Source organism: Protopterus annectens, chromosome 12.part0 (assembly GCF_019279795.1).
Source record: "Protopterus annectens isolate FY-2018-M chromosome 12.part0, PAN1.0, whole genome shotgun sequence".
Classification (NCBI taxonomy): Eukaryota; Metazoa; Chordata; order Ceratodontiformes; family Protopteridae; genus Protopterus; species Protopterus annectens.
The window spans coordinates 1,496,635,196-1,496,657,613 of record NC_056746.1 but is presented as its reverse complement, the minus strand read 5'-3'; the positions used below and the strand labels follow the sequence as shown (position 1 = coordinate 1,496,657,613).

Sequence of the window (22,418 nt, the reverse complement as noted above, 5' to 3'; positions counted from 1 at the left end):
TTAACACATTAACTTTGTAAAGTCATCTCTTTTCTTAGTTCTATTGAAATTAACAATATATTGACAACCTCTATCTTAGGTTACCAGAGTTTTCTCTTAAAATAAATTTTAAATCCGGATCTTAATTTATCATCTATGATGGCCCTTTAAGTTAGGCACAGTTTTCCTCAAACGATTCTGTACAAAATGCTGAACAGATTCAAGTATTTTAATCTTTCTTCATAACTTAACTTGTCTAAATATCTAACTTTATTGTGTAACTTTTTTGAATCTTTTCGAGGATAACTAAATCAGCTACTGAAAATGTTCAAAACATTAAACTGTACTCAGTCAATTATATGATCATTGATACTACACATTTTTTAGGACTTTTGGGGCTCTTCTTTGTATTGTATTATCTTCTTCATATCCCTTGCTCTTGACAGTATTTATTACATGTAAAATCCTTGCTAATTATGATGTTTACATGTTTTATATAATCTAGCATCTCCAATATGGTACTTCTAAGTTTTAGTTTCTTCAAATAATAGGTGAAAATTAAAGCAAAAAGGAAAAGAAAGAAAGAAAATAAAAGAACCTTAAAAAGGAAAAAAAAATACTACAGATAATGTGGGTTTATGATTTTCTCACAGAAGTAAAGTCGATAAATATGCTAACAAAATGCATAACTTCTGTAAAAGCTGTTTGCTAATTAAAAGTTAGCTAAATAAAAGTCCCTATCAAGGAATTATTGTTTTGCAATCCTGTCGTTGCTTGTGTTAAACTCTACATTACTAGAATAAATTTTTCATATCAGACTTCTAAAAAGAGCACTTACTTGGTAAGGTTCTGCTGACAAGATTTCCCTTGCAGTAGCCAATGTTGATGACATTTTACTGACAATGCTGCCAGCAGAGGTTGAGGGAGGCTTATGCCTTACTGTAATCTGGAGATGTCCTTTCTCTGGAAAAACACAAACAGGGCTCTCTGGGTTACTACCGTAATTTGAGCTGCCTTTTCCTCTAATAAATGCAATCTCCCATTTTGGATCTGACCTAAAATACAAATTAAAAATACAACTCATATTACCTGAAGGCATGTACAGTGAATGTGTCATATTAGTTTAGAACAAAATATTCACTTTTCTATGCAAACATAAAAGAGAGAAAGTGTAAAGATGAAATTATACCTGTAGCTTTGTGGAGGGACATACAGTCATAAGCCAGTTAAAAATGAGTCTATAATGCACAGTGATTTAAATCTTATTGAGAAAGTCACACTAGAAAATAGAACCTGTGGTCTCACTAGAAAAGTTAAAAACAAATTAATATACTGCTAGATCAGTTGAGGATAACATTATGGTGGTACTAAGGACCCAATGTGTTATGCCTTACCTCCTGCTCCACACCTAGGAGCCACATTTTCTGCTTAACACTGCTGCCGAGAAAGGAAAAGGAAAGAAAGAGTATTCAAAGAATTTTGCCTTGGATGAACACGGACAATGAACAGCTATGTTAAAATGGAAGTCAGAGTGTAGACAACATCAGAGAAACGAGTAATACAGATGTTTCAGGACTGGCCAGAATCCACTGCTGTATACCTATACAAGTAAATCTAAGGCAATGGGGAAAAAATTTGAAAAACAGAAGGACATTCATGCCTTAGTTCTGGTTCTGATTTACAAATACGAGAGAAGTAGAATGCATGTCACAGGGCTATTTTAGCTACTATTCCTTAAATGTGTCAATGGAAACCAGAAGAGAATGGCACTCTCTCAAGGACTGAAAACTGCAGACTCTCAGCATTCAGCAAGGAAATGAAACCGCTGTATATTTCAAAAAGCTCCCTGCAGTTTCAGGAATGACACAAATCTGAGCTTAGTTTAGGAAAATTCTTCTTTTCCTTTCAAAAAAAAAAAAAGACATTGTAAGATCTGCAAACATGCAGTCTTTTTGCATATTTGAGGTTTACTCTGCACCACTTTTTTTTCTGCGGCACAGTAATAACCAGTCTTTTTTTAATTCATAGGTTTATAGGCAAGTATTATGCTAGGTGTCCTTGTGGGCCATTTTAAGCCCAGCAAATTTCCCTCAAAGGTAAGAACTAGACCCGGTACCTTGAGTTTGTAACATAAATGCCTTAACCATTATGTCGAACCCTCCCCTGTTTCTTCACTAATTTCTAGTATTTAAACTTTATTTTCCTTAGACAGTCTGCTTATCTCAAAATACCATCTACCATTTTCCACAAATAAATTGTAGACATAGAGGCAATGTTACATTATTACAATGCAAGACACCACCTGATATTGGTAATGATCAGTGAGGAAATACCTTTTTTTCCATTCCTGAACACATTCTCCACTGTGCTGTGAAAAATCCTTGATGTTATCATATCTGTCTATCACTTTCACACATGGGGACTAGAACAAGTTTCTGAATGAACAAATGAGCAAGTCATCAACTTGTGGGTGTATCTAAATTCACTGTTCAGTGACAATAGTGGGCTAGTCCCACAATTAAACCCAAAGTCATTCAGAGTGCAGGCTATAAGAAAGTATAAATAGAAAACAGGCAAGGAAGTAGTGGTCAGTAGAACCCAAACTCATTCATAGTGAAAGCTATAAGAAACCACTAATAAAAAACACAGCAAGGAAGTCAGAGTCAGGATGAACAAATGGGCCACCAGGATGGGGTACTCAAATATAACCTTACAGTGGAACCGCCATCACCTACACACAAAAGGGCAAAGGTCTAAGTATTAGTAGGACTTGCCCAACTTACTAAATGCAGACTCATAATCTGCTCTGACAGAAATGCAATAAAGTTTATTAAACAGTAAAGTATATACTTATAATGCTTACAGCAAGCTGTACTGATCTTTTCAATGCATGTGTTTTTTTTTCTAATATTATCATAAACACAGCAGGAGCAGGCGCTCAAGCAATTTATGGAGTCATAATATGAATCATGTATATAAGGCAACTGGGCCATGTGACGATTTATGTCTTGCCAGTACCTACTCTTTAAAGATGTGACAGGCCAGTAATACTAGCAGCGAATTTATGAACACCCAGCAAACTGTCTAATTCCTTTTTAAAGGAAGACAGTGGGTTACATTGTTTGATCTGAAGAGAAAATTTGTTATAAGGGTAGTCATCATGTAAGAAATGTGCATCTCCACTGTGATTTTGTTATTGACAGAAATAGGCTGAGACCTTTGGTTCTAGTGTTTGCTGGACTGTTTGATCTCCAAAGAAATTAGAGGTCTTGGACTTCCACGTCCCTAACGGCCTGGAAGGCAAGGTACAAATCTCCCCTAAGGTGTCTACAGGACACAAAGTACAGGAACAAGGACTCAAGCCCCTCTTAGTAGCTCAGGGTCTTTATGCCCATGATCTATGATTTATTTACTTACTTATCCATCCATCCTTTATTGACTGGGTTAGTCCCACTAGGCTAACTTCCTCTTTTCAGGAGAGACCCAAGGTGGTACTTATATTACCAGGCAAAATTTGGCCAGGGCATTGGGCAATTCCCCCTACTATTTGAAGTTGCTAGATGGTGCTGGAGGGCTCCTACAGCAGCAAGAAAGAGGTGTAATAGAAGTAGCACCATGGAAGAGGATAGAAAAGCTATGGAGAGTTTGAAGGGGTGAGAGGGCGGGTAACTTTTTTTGGAAGTACTGTGGTTGGTAATATGGAAAAGGAACCAGGTGATGTGTCAGCAGAAAATGTAGCAGTAAAATCTTATCAGTAACAGAAGGAAAAGGCAGAAATAAACTTAGAAGGTGTTCGATTCTGTGGCAGCAGATAATGCAGTAACTAAAACATATGCAGCAGTAGCAGCAGGCAAAAAAGGAACAAACTAAGTAAAAACATTTTTAAAGGACTAGAAGACCAACTATGAGAAAAAGAATAGAAATGACACTCTAATAGACAGATATTATGTACTGGGGCAATTTGGTAGCTGTTCTGGGTTTTAAGGCGCAAAACGTTTAGTCTTTTATACATACTGGGACAGACTTTTTGTGGCTTAAAATTTAAAACAGATAGGCTGAAGATGACATTTTCAGAAAAGTGTGTGACAAGAATGTTTAGTAGCAATTTAAACATTAAAAAATTGTTATTTTGAGGTTTAGAACTAATGAACTTGAAGAAGAAGATGTTAAAAATACATGCAAGGTCTGTGTGAACTGTTCAGAATATTGTGAAAGCAAGAGATTAGAGAAAATTGTGGAATGAAGGGTGGAGGTTGGAAGCTCTTTTGAAATGTGAAAAAAATGGTGAAACACTTGCCTAGTGTTATTTTTGTGGCTGGTCATAGAAGGACATTAAGATATGCTTGTCAGTCTAAATCATGCTTGTTTTTTGGGGACTTGTCTCATTTAATTAAGAATTGTGACAAGGTACAATGTAACCAGTTTGGGAAGAAAGGACATACAGCAAGAAGATGTGTGCCTGAATGCAGGCTGTAAAAAATGGGATACTCTTGGATGGATTGTCAAGAGCAAACAATAAATAATAAAAAGGAAGGGAAAGGGAAGAAAACAGACACAAAGAAGGAGAACAAGAGGCTGTGGGAGAGAGCAAACTATATGAGGAAGAAAGTGTAGAAGAAGAAAAAATATGGAATTAAAAAATGAGGAGAGAGAGTGCATTCATGAAGAGGTCAGACGAAGGGATTGATACTCATATTTTTTGAAGTTCTAGCCAGTGAAAAATCTCATTCTGAGGAACATGAATTATTTGTCCATAAACCCAGGGAAAAATATTCAATTGCTGAAAGAGTAAAACCAAGAAAATAAAATTTTATAAACATTTCCACTAAACTTAAAAATGAGAAAAAAATAATGATTTAGAGTGATCTCTGCAAATGTGAACAGTATTATTAACACTGTAAGAAGGATAGTGATAATGGAATGCTGTGCTAACTGTGATGTGAATGTTATTCTGTTGGAGGATGTAAGATTCCTGACAACTGAAGAAAGACTGCAAACTGAAAAATTGTGAGGTGGAAGGATAATATGGAACTTTGGAAGCGAATGTTGTTGGGGGTTGTGTTGTTTAAAAAAGTGAAAATACTAAATGTAGCATTGGTAAGGACGGAAAGGATACTGTTGTGGATATTAGATGGAGAGAACATGTTTACAGAATTATAAATCATATCCATATATAACTAGCAAGGAAAGAAATAATATATTTTATCAAATATTGGACAATGTGGTGGTTAATATAGAAATTATAACTGCGGGGAGCTAATTCTAATTTTAAGGGGACAATGTAAATAGAAAAGGAATGATGTAAAAAAAATCAGGAAGTGACAAAATGTGGAAAATTATCACTGTGGAACAAAAGTCAATGGAAAGGGGGGTCATTTGTATCTGAAATTGATTATTTTGTGTTATCAGAAAGCTTGGGGGTACTAGATGGTGATACAGCTGTGATGGGTTTTTCAGACCACTTAGCAATATGGATGGAGGTGATGAAAAAAGGTGGTATATCAAAACAGGAAAGGAAATAAAAAGAATAAATGAGAAATTATGGGATGAAATTGAAAAGTAAGAAGTATTGATGTTATGGAAGGATCATATAACCATGAAAGTTTTCTATAAAAACAGGTCTGAATGGTGGATGGAATTTAAAAAGAAAGCATAAAAAAGGGTGTTTTTTTTTCCCAATGGCAGGATGATGTAAGAAAGAAAGAGAAAAAGAAGTATGGCTAGTATAGAGACGTATGTATTGAAATGTATCTGAGAATTTAGAGAATAATACAAAACACTATTAGAATATGGAAAAATAAATATAAATAAAAGAAATTGGGAAAAAATGAAGGCATTACTATTTAAGCAGAGATACTACTTACAAGGGAGATGGGAGGAGATATCTGCATATTTGGATAAAATAGTAAATGAGGATATTAGTATAATGAAGGAAATTAAAAAATGTAAAAGAAGAGGTAAATAGAACACGAGCAAATTGTGAGCATTGTACTACGGTGGTGGAAAATATGCATACAAGTAAAATGAAGGAGAATATGACAGAATGGAAAGGAAAAAAAATTCCAGAATGAGTTAATGAAGAAGTTCAAATATAAATACTGTTAGTGCAATGGATGAATTACCTAGGAAAGTAAATGTTGATTCAGTTCTAGTGTTTGCTGGACCAAATGGTATAGGGTATGGAATGTACAAGAAATGAATGGATTGGCAAAGAGACCATTTTGTAAATGCATTGACTGAATGGTTGAAGGAAGTGTTTGTTTATTAAGTGTTATGTAGTAGGATATTACATTTTATATGTAAGAAAGATGAGAATAATGAAACAAAACAAAAATTGTGACCCATCACACTAAGTAACACAGATTATAATTGTTTATGACAATACAGAGTAGAATGGAAAGAAGGATGAGGAGTACAATGGAAGAAGGTATATATGGTACGAAAGGGAAGGGATGTCAGGAATTGTTATCAGCTTTGAGAGAATGTGTGGAGGATACTGTACGTAAAAGGAAGGACGTGAAACTTATGGTAGGTGATATTAGCAAGGCATTTGATACAGTACGGCATAATGCTTTGTGGGATGTAATGGAGAAGTATAGACTAGGTAAGAGAATTAGGAGTGTGTGTTATGTCAGCTTATCAAAATAATAGAGTGAGAGTGTTACTGAATGGGTGTCTGAATAAAGAAATATGCATGATGTGTGGTATAAGACAAGGACGTCCCATGAGCGGAATACTGTTTGCACTGGTATTGAATGTGATAGTGAGTGAAGTAGCTTACAAAATGAAAGATGCTAGATATGTAACTCAAGTTGGTGATTCCAGTAGTTTTGTCATAAACAGATTATATAATTATAGTTACTAAGAACAAAATATGGATGAGGAAAGAGTTGGCTTGGATGACTAAAGGAAACAGAAATGACCTTGAGGGTTTGGGTGATGGGGTGAAAACTGGGGGAGGGGTATCTTTCAAAGTGTCTTTGCTAGGGTTAAAATTTGGTAAAAATGATTTATCCGTGATGCAATGGGAGGGTTTGATGAAAGAAATGAAAGAAATATGTCTTCTGTGGAGGACATACAAATTAGCTTTCAAAAAAAGATTTACCTGTTCAATTCTGTATTAATGGGAATAATAGCATATATAATAATCACAAAAAAAGCACCAGAATCCAGGAAAAGTGACACGAACAGTTTAATTCACTAACGCTGAAACTTCACAACACGTTTTCGTCCTTGACTTCATCAGATACCAACACTCTTGGTGCACTCATCTTAAATACATTAACTAATTAATGATAGCCAATGACAAACAAATTGATTAATTAGAATTAGTTAAAAACACATACACACACATATATATATATATATATATATATATATATATATACACACACACAGATTATACTTCCTAAAACCACCATAAAAATCATACCCTATAATAAACAACATGTACAAAACTTGAATGTTTGTAAAAATAAATAATAAATAATAGCATACATGTCAAATTTGTACATGATCCCAGCAAAATATGATCAAGGGTGGTGCCACTACTGACCCGAAAAACGATTGTCTCATCAGCTTGACAAGTCTGATCTGTGAAGTCATAATGTGTATTATTGTGGATCTCGTAAACAAGAACATAGGCAATCTCCAAGCACTCGACCACACTCGATTCAGATTCATAAGGGACAAATCTTACCTATTGAACCTCGTTGACAACTTTGAGACTGTCACCGGGGCCCTGGATGAGGGAAGGGCAGTGCACACAGCTTACCTTGACTTGGCCAAGGCCTTTCACAAAATCCCCCACTCAGGCATCATCGAAAAGCTGACACAACTTGGTGTTAATACCTATCTAGTCAGATGGCTGTCCAACTGGCTCACAGATAGGACCCACAAGGTCAAAACAGGTGCTGCCACCTCCGATGGCAGATCTGTCACTGGTGGTGTTCCCCAGGGATCTGTCCTGGGACCCCTACTGTTTGGCATGTGCTGCTAAGAGGTCCAGGCAGAAACAGGGGGTCTGTGGCTGACAGAGTTTGTGGATGACTGTAAGATGGGTGCTGTCATTGACTCCCCAGTTGATGTTAACATACTGCAAGAGGGCCTCACAGCTACAAATAACTGGTGCCAAAGTCATGGCCTTAAGTTAAACGCAAAAAAAATGTATTATCGTACCATTCAGCAAAAACACACCCCCTACTGATTACCACATTAATGGCAACCCCCTAAGCACACAACCTGTGGTGAGGGACCTGGGTACTCAGGTTGACAACAATCTCACATTCGACCATCATGTGGTGGCGGTGGTCAGAAGAGCCTTTGCCTTGGTTCATCTCATGGGTAAAGGGATTGCATCCAAAAAAAGGAGGTTATTACCTCTCTGTATTCATCCCTTATTAGACTTACTATTGAGTATAATGCCCCATTTGCTATGTAATGCTCCAAACACCTGCACCAACTAGAAAGGCCACAGAAATACTTCACAAAGAGAATCCATGGCCTCTGACACCTATCCTATGCAGTCAGGCTTAAATCACTATCACTGTACTCTGTATTGTACAGAATGTTCAGAGGTGATCTGTGTCTCGCCTACAAGGCAATGTCAGACCATGCCATACTGGAGATGCTGCACAGCTGCACATCTGTAAGTCTGACTCCTCGTACATGACCTGCTCGATAGGCCTATCTAATAAGCAACATTAACAAAACCTGCTGGAGAAACAGGTTTGTCTCCTAGAGGCTACCCCATCTCTGGAATAGACTTCTTATATACGTCAAGCAGAGTACCTCACTGACCCTCTTCAAACACAACCTTGATGAGTGGATGGGAAACCATAAATTTGTAACAGGGGTTCCACCTTTGTCCCTCACTGACAGGGGCGACAGGTGCTGACTGTGGTTTCTTTTTTGGGATAAACTCTTGGCTAGGCATGTAAGGGCCCCAGGGTCATTAGCCTAGTAATCTCCTATGATCCTATGATGATCCTATGAAAAGGAATTGTTTAATTGGTGTTTTTTTTTTTATATCAGGTTCAAGATTAAACCCAGTGAAAAGATGTATGTTGTATTTGAGTAAAGGTAAAGGGGGATTGGGGTTGATAAATCCAGTTGTTTATTCTGCTTCTTTAAACTTGCATAAAGTATTAAAGTAGGTAAAGGAAAAGAAGAAATTAATAGTAAGAATGTTTAAAGTTTATTAATAATCTGGGAGATGATGAGAATAAGAAGCCGAAAAATATTTAAATGAAGAGATTAAAAATTATTTAGAATAAAACACTAACATGGAAAATAAAAATTGATGATATGAAGAAAGACAGAAGGATGTGGTATAATAATGTGATAAAAAATATTATTGTGTAAATCCATGAGAAAAATTTACCAGAAGTGATTAAAGCTATTAATGTAAGGGAAAAGTGGTGTACCAGGATAATACAGTGTCAGGATTTCCTATCAAGTCTTGAAATAAATAAGTTTACCAGTAAAGCAGAATATGTCACATAAAAAGAAAGTTGAAAGAGTTTATTCTGTAGGAAGGACGAGACAATAGAGTATGTTTTTGTGACATAAAAGAAAGGTGAAGAAAGTTTTTTGAGAATACTCATAACAAGCAACATAGATATGAATGTGATTATGTATGGATATCATAAGAACAAGAACAAATATGTGAGAAGGGTAGATAAGAAAGTACAGTTGTGTACACTTACCATAAATGTAGATGTTTGAGTGTATTCACTGTTGCAGTCATTATATTTGGGTTATCTGCTTGCAGTAGCCCTCAGTCGGCCTGATTAACAAAGTCTTGGGTCCTGCGTCGGTTGCTGTCCCTTCTTCCATGATGTCAGGTCGTCAGGGGTATAAAACATGCAGCTGATGCCATTACATCAGTTTTTTTTGCCCCAGATGTCAGGTGCCCCCTAATGGGAAACAATTAAATCTATAATACAAGGATATACATCCAACAAAAAAGCAAATACACCAAAAAGCTTTTTGAGCATTGTAAGTGAGAGCAGAGGTATAGCCAAAAGAAGAAAGGGGGCTGGAGGGAGGGTAACCAGGACTGCAACAGTGCATACACTCGAACATCTACATTTATGGTAAGTGTATACAACTGTACTATGTTTTTCGTATTTCACTGTTGCAGTCATTACATTTGGGTAGATTCCCCCAAGCTAAGGTTGGGTGGAGGAATTTAAATAGAATTAGGACCAGCTATAAGGCCCTGCAAGACTGCAGTGGCAAAACCAGCTCTGGATTTAGAGAAAATTGGCAAAAGAGAATGCTTGATGAAAGTATGTACAGAACTCCAGGTAGCAACTTCTAGGATGTCCCTTGTAGGGACACCCCTGAGAAAGGCTGTAGAGGTAGATGCAGCCATGGTTGAATGGGGTCTGATGCCCTGTGGGATAGGTTTTCCATGGTGCTTATAGCAGAAATGAGTGCAGTGGCCTATCCATTTTGAAATGGTTTGCTTTGAAATAGCTTTCCCCTCTGTCCCTGCAGCAAATGCCACCAGCAGTTGTTCAGATTTTCTTTGAGGTTTAGTCCTGTCCAAGTAGAATCTAAGTTGTCTGTGCACATCTAAGGAGTGCAGTATCCGTTCCCCTTTGTTCTGTGGGTTAGGAAAGAAGGTAGGCAAATGAATGAATTGATTAAGAGCCACACTAGACACCACCTTGGGCATGAAGGCGGGATTGGTTCTGAGGGACACCCTGTCCCCATGAAAGATAATGAAAGGCTCCACTGTCATAAGGGCCTGTAATTTAGATACCCATCTTGCAGAAGTGATTGCTAAAAGGAAAGCTGTTTTCCAGAAAAGGAATTTTAAATCTGCAGTAGCAGCTGGCTTGAAAGGAGGAAGAGTGAGTTTCTCCAAGACAAAGTTAAGGTCCCAGGCTGGAGTTGGAGCTCTCCTGGGTGGCCTTAAATTTTTGGCCCCTCTGAGGAACTGCTTGAGCAGTGGGTGAGAGAAGAGGGGAGGCTCTTTGTTATAATGAACCAAAATGGCTGAGGCATGGATTTGGATGGAAGAAAAGGACGAGCCCTTATGAAGCATCTCAGTCAAATATTGTAGAATCTGAGGTAAACTGGGCACTGCTGCGCTCATCCCTTGAGACTGGTTCCAGGTACAAAATCTTTTCCATTTTGCAGCATAAGATTTTCTAGTACTAGGCCTCCTAGCCTCTAAAATGATATCCATCACTGATTTGCTGAGAGGTGGTAAAGGAGAAATTAGGTAATTAGCCAGGCTGCTAGGTTCAGGGTTTGCAGCTGAGGTTGCAGAATTTGGTTCTCCTGCTGAGACAACAGGGAAGGAGTCTGAGGCAGGTGTCATGGGGCCAAGTGTGACACACTGCGCAAGAGGGGGTACTAGTGTTGTCGTGGCCAGTCTGGTGCAATTAAGATCGTCCTTGGTTTGTCCTGTTTGATCTTTAGTAGTACCTTGGAGAAAAGAGGCAGAGGAGGAAAGGCATAAACTGATAGGTTTTTCCACCTGAAGGATAGAGCATCCACTTTCCAAGCTAGTTTGTGGGGAATCCTTGTGCAAAATTTGTCCAACTGATGGTTCTGAGAGGAGGCAAACAGGTCTACATCTGGGTTCCCCCATTTGCTTGTCAACATGTTGAAAATCCTTGGTTCCAGTTTTCACTCGTGTGGGTCCATGAGGTTTCTGCTTAGTCCATCTGCCAGTGTATTTAGTTTGCCTGGCAGGAATTGAGCTTGTAGATTCACTTGGTAGCTCATGGCTGTGTTCCACAATGCCATGGCTAGTCTGCAGAGGAGGTAAGAATGGGTACCCTCTGCTTGTTTATGTACCACATGACCGTAGTGTTGTCCATCTTTACCAATAGTTGCCCTGGAAGAATGTGGTGCTTGAAGGCTGTCAGAGCATTCTGTACAGCTAACATTTCCTTTTGATTTATGTGTAGGTGCATTTGACTTGGGTTCCATTTGTCCTGAATGCACAAATACACCTGTGAGAGCCAGGGAATAGTATATCTCTGGCCTCATGTAAGGTTTGTTCAGCCTTTTATTTAGGTAAAACTGAATGTACATTTAAACAGCGTATTTACGAACATATTTATAGCATAGGCAGGGGTATTAGCACCAACACTTTAGCTAGACACATAGGTGAATTTGGGACACATAGTTTCCAATTCACCATTGTGGATAGCATTCAAAAAAATGCTAGAGGGGGTCCTTGGCAGCTTAAATTGGAGGAACGGGAATTATTATGGCAGCTACAAACAAATGCACACATTTATCCTGGTTTAAATGATGCTTCTTCAATCAAATGTTTGCTGAAACTGAAGGCCTTGGAAAGATAATAAACAGTTTAGTTATTTAGTAAATTTTAACATGTCAGTGTACAGTTGCATTCATTTATTAAGGTTTTTCCTATATATGTTAATGACCATTTTTTGTTGGTTTAATATTATTGTTGTGACTAACAATTACGATTAACAAATATTTGTGCCATGATGTGAGGCACAATTTATTTCTGTATAGATACAATATATATATATATATATATATATATATATATATATATATATATATATATATATACACACATATATATATATATACATATATAAATATATATATATATATATATATATATATATACATACATGTATATACCTTTTATATTTGTTTTAATTTGGTTATTCTACGTATGATGTTTTAGGCAGGAATGTTTCTTTAATAGTGAGGGTGCGTTCAGTTGTAATTAATTTAGATTAACGTAATTGTATGTTTAATTGGTTTTTCATTTCTTATATAAGTCTTGGTTTACTGGGTCATGTTGTATGAAGAAGTGCATGGATTTTGTGTACGAAAGCGCTAACAATAAAAAGTATCTGTGGATTGGTTTCTCAGCCTTTTTGGTTTTGCATCTGATGCATCTGTTGTCAAGGTTTGGACGGCAGTGGGTAGTGTGAATGGTAGTCCCTTGTTTTGGTGGCAGGCCTTTGCCCACCAAAGGAATTCAAGGCGTAGGCAAGGTATGATAGGAATAATTACTTCTAGATCCTGTGAATGTTGACACCATAGGCTCTTGAGATACTATTGCAGTTTCCTCATATGCAGCCTTGCATATGCAATTAGAAGAATGCAGGGGGTCATGAACCCCAAGGCTTGCAGTATTTGCCTTGCAGATAACTGGGTTTTTGTGGCAGCTTGTTTGAAGTAGGTTGTCAAAAGAATCTGTTTCTCTGGCATGAGGAAAGCCATCTGGGAAGTTGTATTCAAGCTTGCTCCCAGGAATATAATTTGTTGACAGGGTAACAAGTGTGATTTCTTTTTGTTTATGGTGTACCCCAGACAAGTCAGTACCCTTTGAACAAAGGCCAGATGATTCAAAAGTATGTCCTGGCTTTCTGCCTGAATTAGACAATCGTCCAGGTATAGGTATATTTGAATATTTCTTTGCCTGCAGAATGCAATGACTGGAGCTAGGCAATTTGTGAATACCCTGGGCGCAGTAGATAAGCCAAAGGGCAGTGCAGAGAACGGATAGTGCATATAGCCTGCTTTGAAGCGTAGGTATCTCCTGCAAGACTCCCTGATAGGGATGTGCAGGTATGTTTCTTTTAAGTCTAGTGCTGCCAGCCATGCATCTTTGCCTAGCATAGGAAGCAGCTGGTGAAGAGTCAACATCTTGAATTTTGGAATCATGAGAAAGGTATTTAGGGTAGAAAGGTCCAGGATAGGACACCATGTATTGCCTTTTCTGGGTACTAGAAAAAGTCTCAAATAGAAACCTTGTCCCTTTTCCTCTTCTGGTACCAACTGAATAGCCCCCATGCTTAAGAGAGTGTACTTGATTTTGGGTCTCTGCACACTGATTTGGGGGTAGATCTGGCCACCCACTTGGTGTTGTTAAGGTGTGGAAGTGAAATTTGTATCCTTGGGACACTATTTAAAACCCATTTGTCCTGGGTATTGAGTTCCCAGTTTTTGGCCTGCAGACCAATCTTTCCACCTAAAGGAGCATTCAGTTGGAAAGTGCTTGGAAATTTTAAAAGCTAGTCATTGAGACAGTTTTCCATAGGGGGGAGTCTTACTACTCTCTGATTTGGGTGTGGAAACCCCCCACTGTTTAGTCTTGTCTGTCCTCTTGGACTGAAACCTGGGGTTTCTGCTGTATCTGGGTTTGGCTTGAGAAGACTGGAAGGGGCTGGAAAGGACCAATTCTTAGAGGGCCAGTGCCTAATAAATCCAGGAGGTTGAACTTGTAGAAATATTTAACAGTTTGCATAGATTTACCTTTATCTTCCATCTTTTTAAGAACTTCCTCAGCCTTGTTGCCAAACAGGCGGTCCTGATTTAAGGGAGCATCCAACTATTTAGCTTTAACATGATCAGGCAAAGATTGCTCCTTAAGCCAAGCATGCCTTCTGAGCACACACCTAGTAACAGCAGCCCTGCAAGAGGCCTCTAATGAATCAAATCCACATTGCAAAGTATGTTTTCCAACCTGTTCAGCAGAATGCATTAAATCCTGTAATTCTTTATTTTTCGCACAGTCAGGAATCAACATAATTTTCTGTTTAAGCAATCCAATAACATGTTGCTGATACTTTAACATATGAAACTGGCAGTTTAAAGCACTAATGGCCAAGGTTGCAGAAGTGTAAATCTTCTTACCCCATCTATCCAGCGCCCTGGAGTCTCTATCAGAAGGGGTAGGATTTTTTAGCAGTAGAAGCCTTAATGCCCTTGGGCCCCTGTGAAATAGTCTCTGGATCCGCAATAGGATTTTTAAAAAGGAACTTGTGTGAATCAGGAACCCAGTAATATCTGTCGGGTTTTCTGGGAGCAGGAGGCAAAGAATCAAGGGCCAAACTAGATTCTGAAAAAGCATCATCAATAATGTCTAGTACAGGATGAATAGCTAACGGCCTATGCTGAGGCAGGAGTAAGAAATCCCTAAGCCTCTTTTTTGAATCAGAGAAATCCTGGCTTTCCCAGTGGAAATGCTCCCTTAGAGTATGTAAGGTTTCACCAAAAGAAAAATCCTCTGCAGGGGAAGCAGAGGGAATAGAGTCCTTTGCATCAGAATCCTCATACATAGATAAGAGCAAATCCAGATCATCAGAAGAATCAGAAAAAACAGAATCCTGATCAGAAGATTCATAAACAACTTCAGTCCTAGGCCTCTTAGAAGGGGGGGGGGGGCTGGCTTCCCCTGATTAGAGTCATAGGATCTTCAGCCATTCTAATAATTTGTTTTTTAGGCATAGAGGCCTGAGCATGCGGCTTGGGCGTCGGGTTTTTATGCATAATTTGAGATTTACGCCTAAATAAAGAAGGAGGTGTCAGTTTAATATGCAAGTCCATAGGCTGGAATACACCCTCAGAAGCTGGTGCCTGCACAGCAGCTCCGGACCCATCCAGGTAGAGACATTTGCAGGTTCCATAGTTTAAGCATCTCGCGGCATACCGGACTCTGAATGGGTCTCAGTAGAGGCCTGTGAATCAGAAGTAGTGGGTATCAAGGGCTGCGAAAGTGCCTCACTGAGTACCGCCGAACTGGCGACTGGCTTAGGAGAAGCGTCTTCGGCAGTTTTGGACCTCGGCGACCTGTCTCTGTCTTTATCTTTGCATTTTTTCGGAATCCCGGTAGTCGGATGGCTAACCGACGACATTTCTGGATAATTAAACCGAAAAACGAAATATTTAGAGGCAAAAATATACCGACGACAGATAGTGTGCTGATTAAATAATGCAGAAAACTGACAGCAAGGCACGTTGTGGTCAGGGCCTAGGCAAGGAATACAGTACGAATGAAAATCTTTATGAGGTATTTGCTTTCCACAAGTAATGCAATTATTAAATTTTACTGACATCAGTAAGGAGCAAGAAAATGTTTCCCCAATGGGGTACTTAGCTTTAGTTGAAGACTTCGGTTCTGAAACTCAAAAATGAAAATTTCAGGAGTCGGCTGACCGGCACTTGCGAACTATTTCTGCTTCGGGCACCGCACGGCAAGAAAAATTGATGTAATGGCGTTGGCTGCACGTTTTATACCCCTGACAACCTGACGTCATGGAAGAAGAGACAGCAACCGAAACAGGTCCCAAGACTTTGTTAATCAGGCACACTGAGGGCTACTGCAGCAGATAACCCAAATGTAATGACTGCAACAGTGAAATACGAAGAACATTTTATTTTATGTAATATAGGTTATTTTCAGTGAAACACTGAATGAAAGTTTGTTTAATGGGAAATGGATTTTGGTAGACATATTATGAAAAAATAGATTATGGAGGTGGAAAAAGGAGTGGGGGTCAATTATGAAAGAATAATAATGAGGATGTTATAAGAAGAATGATACATAGTAGAAAGAGAAATGTGTCTGTGTGTGTGTGTGTGTGTGTGTGTGTGTGTGTGTGCGCGCATATACACACACACACACACACACACACATACACACACACACACACATTTTGTAAATATATAAATAATGTTTTTTTATGCTGTGTTAAATAAAGGGCCCCTACTCTTCTTGATAGGTGCCATGGGATCTTTTATAACCACCTGAGCTACCAACAACTCAAGCACATGGGGCTTCGGTTTAATGTCTCATCCAAAGGACGGCACACCCAAGAGTACTACACCCCCTTTATGTTGCTCTGCAGAGTCAGTAATCAGTCTGGTGTGGAAGTTGAAACTACAGCCAGGTGAGTGTTCTACATGTTGTCCAACTGACACTACCACTTTTTTTGTCAGAAACCTTTGTGGTAGCTCCAACTGCTTGATATGTTTAGTAAAATACAACCCAAAGGGGGCACTGTAGTCAGTGAAATGCATGATCGGTGCAGAATATAAAAGGGTAAGTAGGGTGTTATCTACCCATGTTCCAAGATCTCTTAAACATCTTTATTTTGAAGCGGGGTGTTTTCTATACTATAAGTTGAGTGGACAGTTTGTTTGCCAAATGCAACTATACTGCATTTTTTTAATTTAGTTTTAGCCCTTTTGTTGAGCACCAGCTATTAAACAATACAAGTTCATATTGTGACTTCAACAAATCAGAATGTGGTTGACGTATAACACCCAGATTAGCCAAAGTTATCCATTTTTGATTTGAAGATCACAGAAATATATTTCAAACAGCAGAGTTCTCAGCATAAACACTATCAGGAAAATAAATGCTTCATCTTCCAAAGTTCATGGGAAGCCATTATTTTTCTCATAGTATTTTTGGCTCTATGTTAAATCAGCGAACACTTAAAATAGCGAACACTGATTTATCGACCCTTTAACAGCGAAAGCTTACATTCTCGAAGACATGGAACAGCGACTTTTTTCCCTGGGAAAAAAATTGCTGTTCCTCAAAAAAAAAAAAAAACACAAAATAAATATACCAAATCTGAGTTTGCACCACAGTGGAGGAAATGGCACAGTCCTGAAAACGGCCCAGTGATTTTTTTCCCCTGGGAAAAAAAATCGCTGTTCCATGGCTTCAGGATTGTCAGTTTTTGCACTTACAGGGTCGATAAATCAGTGTTCACTATTTTAAGCATTTGCTGATTTAATATAGACCCATATTTTTCAGTACCATGGACATATTTATAGTTTTCTATGTGGGTATAGAATTTATTTGCACTACTGACAGCTGTGTCCACATTTTGGGGTAATAGTTATACTTGAAATTTGATACTTTATCTTAGAATAGTAGGAAGTTTGTAGATTTGAAGTCTGAATAATGTGATATTTACATCTGCTGGTTTAGGGATTTTGAATGAGAAGCCTACCGATTTCAGTGAGATAGTGAATATACATGGTATATTTCTATGGACTAGCTCAAGAACAAGGAAACAGAATTAAGCTGAGCAGGTGAAAGATTGTTCAATAACAAATTCAAATGCAACAAATAAAACAAAGAACCAGCTAACACAGCACTATATAAAATGCTTGTTTAATTTCACAAAAGTAAAAACAATAAAAATATATAACAGATGAGCACTTTCACACCAGAAGTAGCAATCTAGTCTACCTTGCTGTTTGTGATCAGTGTGGCTGCTACTATGTTGGGAAGATGAATCAAATGTTGAAGACTCACATAAGGGAACATTTGTATGAAGCAAGCAGCTGTGAAAGTAGGAACACTTTTTATATACGCATCTTTGTAACACTGGTATTGAACCCTCCTTTTAATCTTTAGTTTTGGAATTAATGAATGTAGGAGCTAGATGAGGTGATATTAAGACAAAAACAGAATGCTTGGAAGTTAAATGGACGTTAATTTTACAATCTGATAAAGGGAAAGGACTAAATGAATATATACCTTTAAAACCCTTGTTGAGGTCACATGACTTGACCAGGTGACTTTGAACTTTCTTAACTGTATTTAAACACTGTTTGCTAGTTTGTTTTTAGAGCTAATGAAGCACCTTTGGTGTGAAAGCCCTTAACTGTTATATATATTTTATTGTTTTTACTTTTGTGAAATTAAACAAGCATTTTTATACAGTGCTTTGTTAGCTGGTTCCTTACCAGCTCAAGAACATTTTCTTCTCTAGTGGGCTCTTGTTTACAAAATCAAGGAATTTTGGAGTATAGCCTACACTTGAGGTACATGTATCTCAATTTACTGACAGGTGATTAAAGACTCCCAAGATGACACAGTTTCTGTGCACATGCAGTTCATTCAATATATTTAAGAAATGGCCATGCTTTTTTTGGGAGGGGTTGAGGTCATGCTATGAGCTGATGGTTTTATTTAATGTGGAGTTGAATCTCAATAAGTTTGGTTTGTGGGTCTCTCTGTGAACCTGCCTTGAGTTAATGTGGCCTTTAACAAATACGGATTTGCTATCACAGTTTCCATCGAGTCTAAAGGTGAGGTAGGTGCAAAACCCTGGTATGGAGGGGGCACTTTCTGCACTTTTATTTTTTTCAGCTTGAACTAATTTATATTTACTAAATATGCCCTCTACAACTCTTTGCATAATAATGTTGTCCACCCATTTCATTTAATGATTTAATTCTGGGAGTGCTGTGAATACAAAGGTATGTCTGCATGCATATTCATGTGCTCAAGTATGTGTAAGTGTGTATGAGTTTATACTGACATTTTTCAAGCAAAATTAGATCAGCAATTTATCTTAAGCACTCATGAAAGTACGAGGATTGAGTTTCACATTGTACCAGCACAATGATGTTCATTTTCATTAAGCAAAAATGAACAAAAAAGTGCTTCATTCAGCCAACATTGTCGCTTTTCTAGTGCATTCAAATAAGACAATGAGGCTTAGGTGTTCATTTAAGTTGTTTATTACACACAAACACATCTGGATGGAGGACTGGAACATAAAACAAACTAAATAACTGACTGAGTGCAACACACATATACATACTTTCACTCTGGCACCTCACTCAAAATGGCACTCTTGCTTGCACGTGCTCAGTACTTACATGCATGTGCCACTGATTGGAATGGTTCTTAAAGCTACAACACACACTCTGATCTACAAACATAACTGGAATTTTGAAGAACAGCACAGTCAAATGGAAGCCAAGCAATGATTGGCTTACATTTTTACCTCAAGAAAAAAACACTGTCAACTCGAACCAGAGCATTTCCTCTGTCATATGCCCCTTGTAATAAAATCATAAAGAGCACCTTTCTAATTTCGTAATCCACATGAAAAGTTGAGGCCAACAGCATTCCTTCTGTGCCCTTGAACTGTAATAAAACCTCTCTTGTAATAGTTTTTTTTTCCATCACAGGTTTATAGGTGGTCACAAGGCTACTGTTCCAAGAGCATAGCCAATCCTTACCCCAAATTTATCAAAATATTGTTGACGTATGTCAATATCCCTAGGAACTTTACAGTTGCAATGTAAGACTGTACACATCAAGCATTCACAGGGTACCCCTGTCTACCATGGACAAGGGTGCCAAACCAGGGGTGAATTTGTAATTAACCATTGACTGATCTAAGTTACATTTAAACAGGGTTGGGGAGATTTTTATTTCACACGACTGGGAAGCCTGATCCAGAGAACAGAGAAGCAGTAATCTTTGAGACACATACTTGTCCTGTCACAGACAAGGTTTGGTCTTTAAAACAGGCATTTCTGATGCTATTTGTTTTGTGGATATGGCACAAATGCATCAGAGTGAGATCAGAGGCTGCCTTGTAGGGTAGGCATAGATCACCACACAGCAGTCTGTAGGACAGCCAATACAGGATGATCTAAATAAAACTTGTTTACTTCCTGTACTTTTTTTGTGAGGAATCTCTACAGTCTCTCACTCTGTTTCAAGTGCCTGGTTAGGTACATGATGAAAAGTCCACTGCACTCAATGACTGGTTTGATGAGAGTAGTGTTCAGTGGAACAATCACTTCCTTGAACCTGGATGTCATGCCCTTATTTATAAGTTGTGCAACATGGAATGATTTTCTCTCCACAGTAGACATGTGGTGGTTAAATGTCAGGTTACTGTCAACATGCTTTCCCAGATCCCTATCTACTGCTACTTTTAGGGGTGTATTCACAAGGTGGTAATTTCCAATAGTGGCTGTCTTTTCCAAAGGATGCTATTATGTATTTCTTCACATTGAGATTTAGTCCATGGCATTGCTTCAGTCTGCTTTCACAATGGGACTTTTCTCTCACTTCAGACCCAGGCTCATAGGCACTTTTGCTGCCTCTTCTGAACTCTGCTTGTAAGTCAAAACACCTTTTGGACTGTTTTCATCATTTACTCATAGTTCCCTGGAGACACAACTTCTGATCCCCTTCCAGATCCTGAAGACAGGAATGCCTCAAAATGCAGTGCCATGGGTTTATAATGAGAAGTTATGTACCTACCATAACATTCCATGTTAGTTGTCTTCTCTCACCTTCTTTCTTGCTGGATGGGTTCGGAGCCGATCCTCGGCTCCGACTCAGCCACTTACTAAAGCTCGAGAGCTTTTTTACCGGCTCGAGGCAACCCTATATCCCATGATGCTAGGCGATAAATCCCCAGATCTCGCTTGGAAACTGAAAAACCTAGCATAGGCCAATAAAACAAAATCCTCCAACTGGAAGGAGGAGGAAGAGGGATAAAAACCTCCAAAGATAATTATTTACACTATATATATATCCTAGGACACCTAGACAGTGAACAAAGGAATAAAAGGACCCTTCAAGGAAGGGAAGATCTTCTCAGTCTTTCCAGGCTAGGGGGATGGTGGGTGGGATGCAAGAAAGAAGGCGAGAGAAGACAACTAACATGAAACGTTATGGTAGGTACATAACTTCTCAATGTTAAGTTGTCAATCTCGCCTTCATTCTTGCTAGATGGGACCGCGTCCCTAGCACCTTCATTCTGGGTGGCTCATTGGAACAGACTCTTAAGAATGGTGGAACCAAATGTTGCTCTGTCCCTGGAGGCCATGTCCAATTTGTAATGCAAAACAAAGATATGAGGAGAGGCCCATGTGGCTGCCGCACAGATAATGTCTATTGGTAGTCTAGCTTGAAAAGCTGTAGATGTAGCTAGTGCTCTAGTTGAATGGGCTTTTGGCTTAGAAGTTAATTCCCTGCCTCTGAGTTGATAAATAGATGTAATTACAGAAGACAGCCACCTAGATAGGGTTACCTTGGAAACAGGAAGGCCTTTCTTATTTTCTGCGTATGATAAAAACAGTTGATCAGACTTCCTTATTTGTTTGGTTCTATCCAAATAGTATCAGAGCTGGCGGTGAACATCTAGATAATGTAGCTTTTGCTCCGCTCTATTAGTATAGTTTGGGAAAAAAACTGGGAGATCAACTGATTGATTTAAATTTGTCTGCGAAGCCACCTTGGGTAAGAAGGATGGATTAGTCCTTAGAGAAACTCTGTCTTTATGGAAGATTGAGTAGGGAGGACGAATGCAGAGGGAGTGAAGCTCTGATACTCTCCTAGCAGAAGTAATGGCGACTAGGAAAAGTGTCTTCAGGAAAGAAATTTCAATGAACAGGAGACCGCAGGTTCAAAAGGGGGGAGAATTAAGGATGTTAAGACTAAATTAAGATCCCACTGAGGTGGAGGGTCTTTGATCAGAGGCCTAAGTAAATATACACCTTTAAGGAAGGCTTTGCAAAGCTTATTGGACATGATGTTGTGGTCCAATAAGCCTGTATGAAAATTCGATATGGCTGCCAACTGAACCTTTACTGTAGAGGCAGAAGACCCTGAATGAAAAAATTTTGGCTAGGAAGTCTAAGACTGAATGAATTGGGGCAGTAAAAGGATCTATATTCCTTGCCTTTGCCCAGAAGGAGAAATGTTTCCATTTACTAGTGTAAATCCTTCTGGTGGAAGATTTAAGGTTAGCTACTATGATATCCCGGATGGGATTAGAAATCATAGGAAGCCTGGCTAAGGACGGAAGTGGAGTAACCAAGCAGTGAGGTTGAGAGAATGTAGGGATTGGTGCAGCTGCCCC

At 38.6% G+C, this 22,418-nt stretch overlaps 1 protein-coding gene across 2 annotated transcripts in view; it reads right to left on the bottom strand.

The window, feature by feature from the left end:
- STXBP4 (syntaxin binding protein 4) overlaps positions 1 to 22,418 on the bottom strand; it is a 1,994,403-nt gene that overhangs the window by 1,278,590 nt on the left and 693,395 nt on the right. For both annotated transcript variants that reach the window (XM_044090468.1, XM_044090469.1), the window contains exon 6: positions 818 to 1,034. In XM_044090468.1, coding sequence (XP_043946403.1) covers positions 818 to 1,034 — 217 coding nt within the window. The remainder of the gene's footprint in view (positions 1 to 817; positions 1,035 to 22,418) is intronic.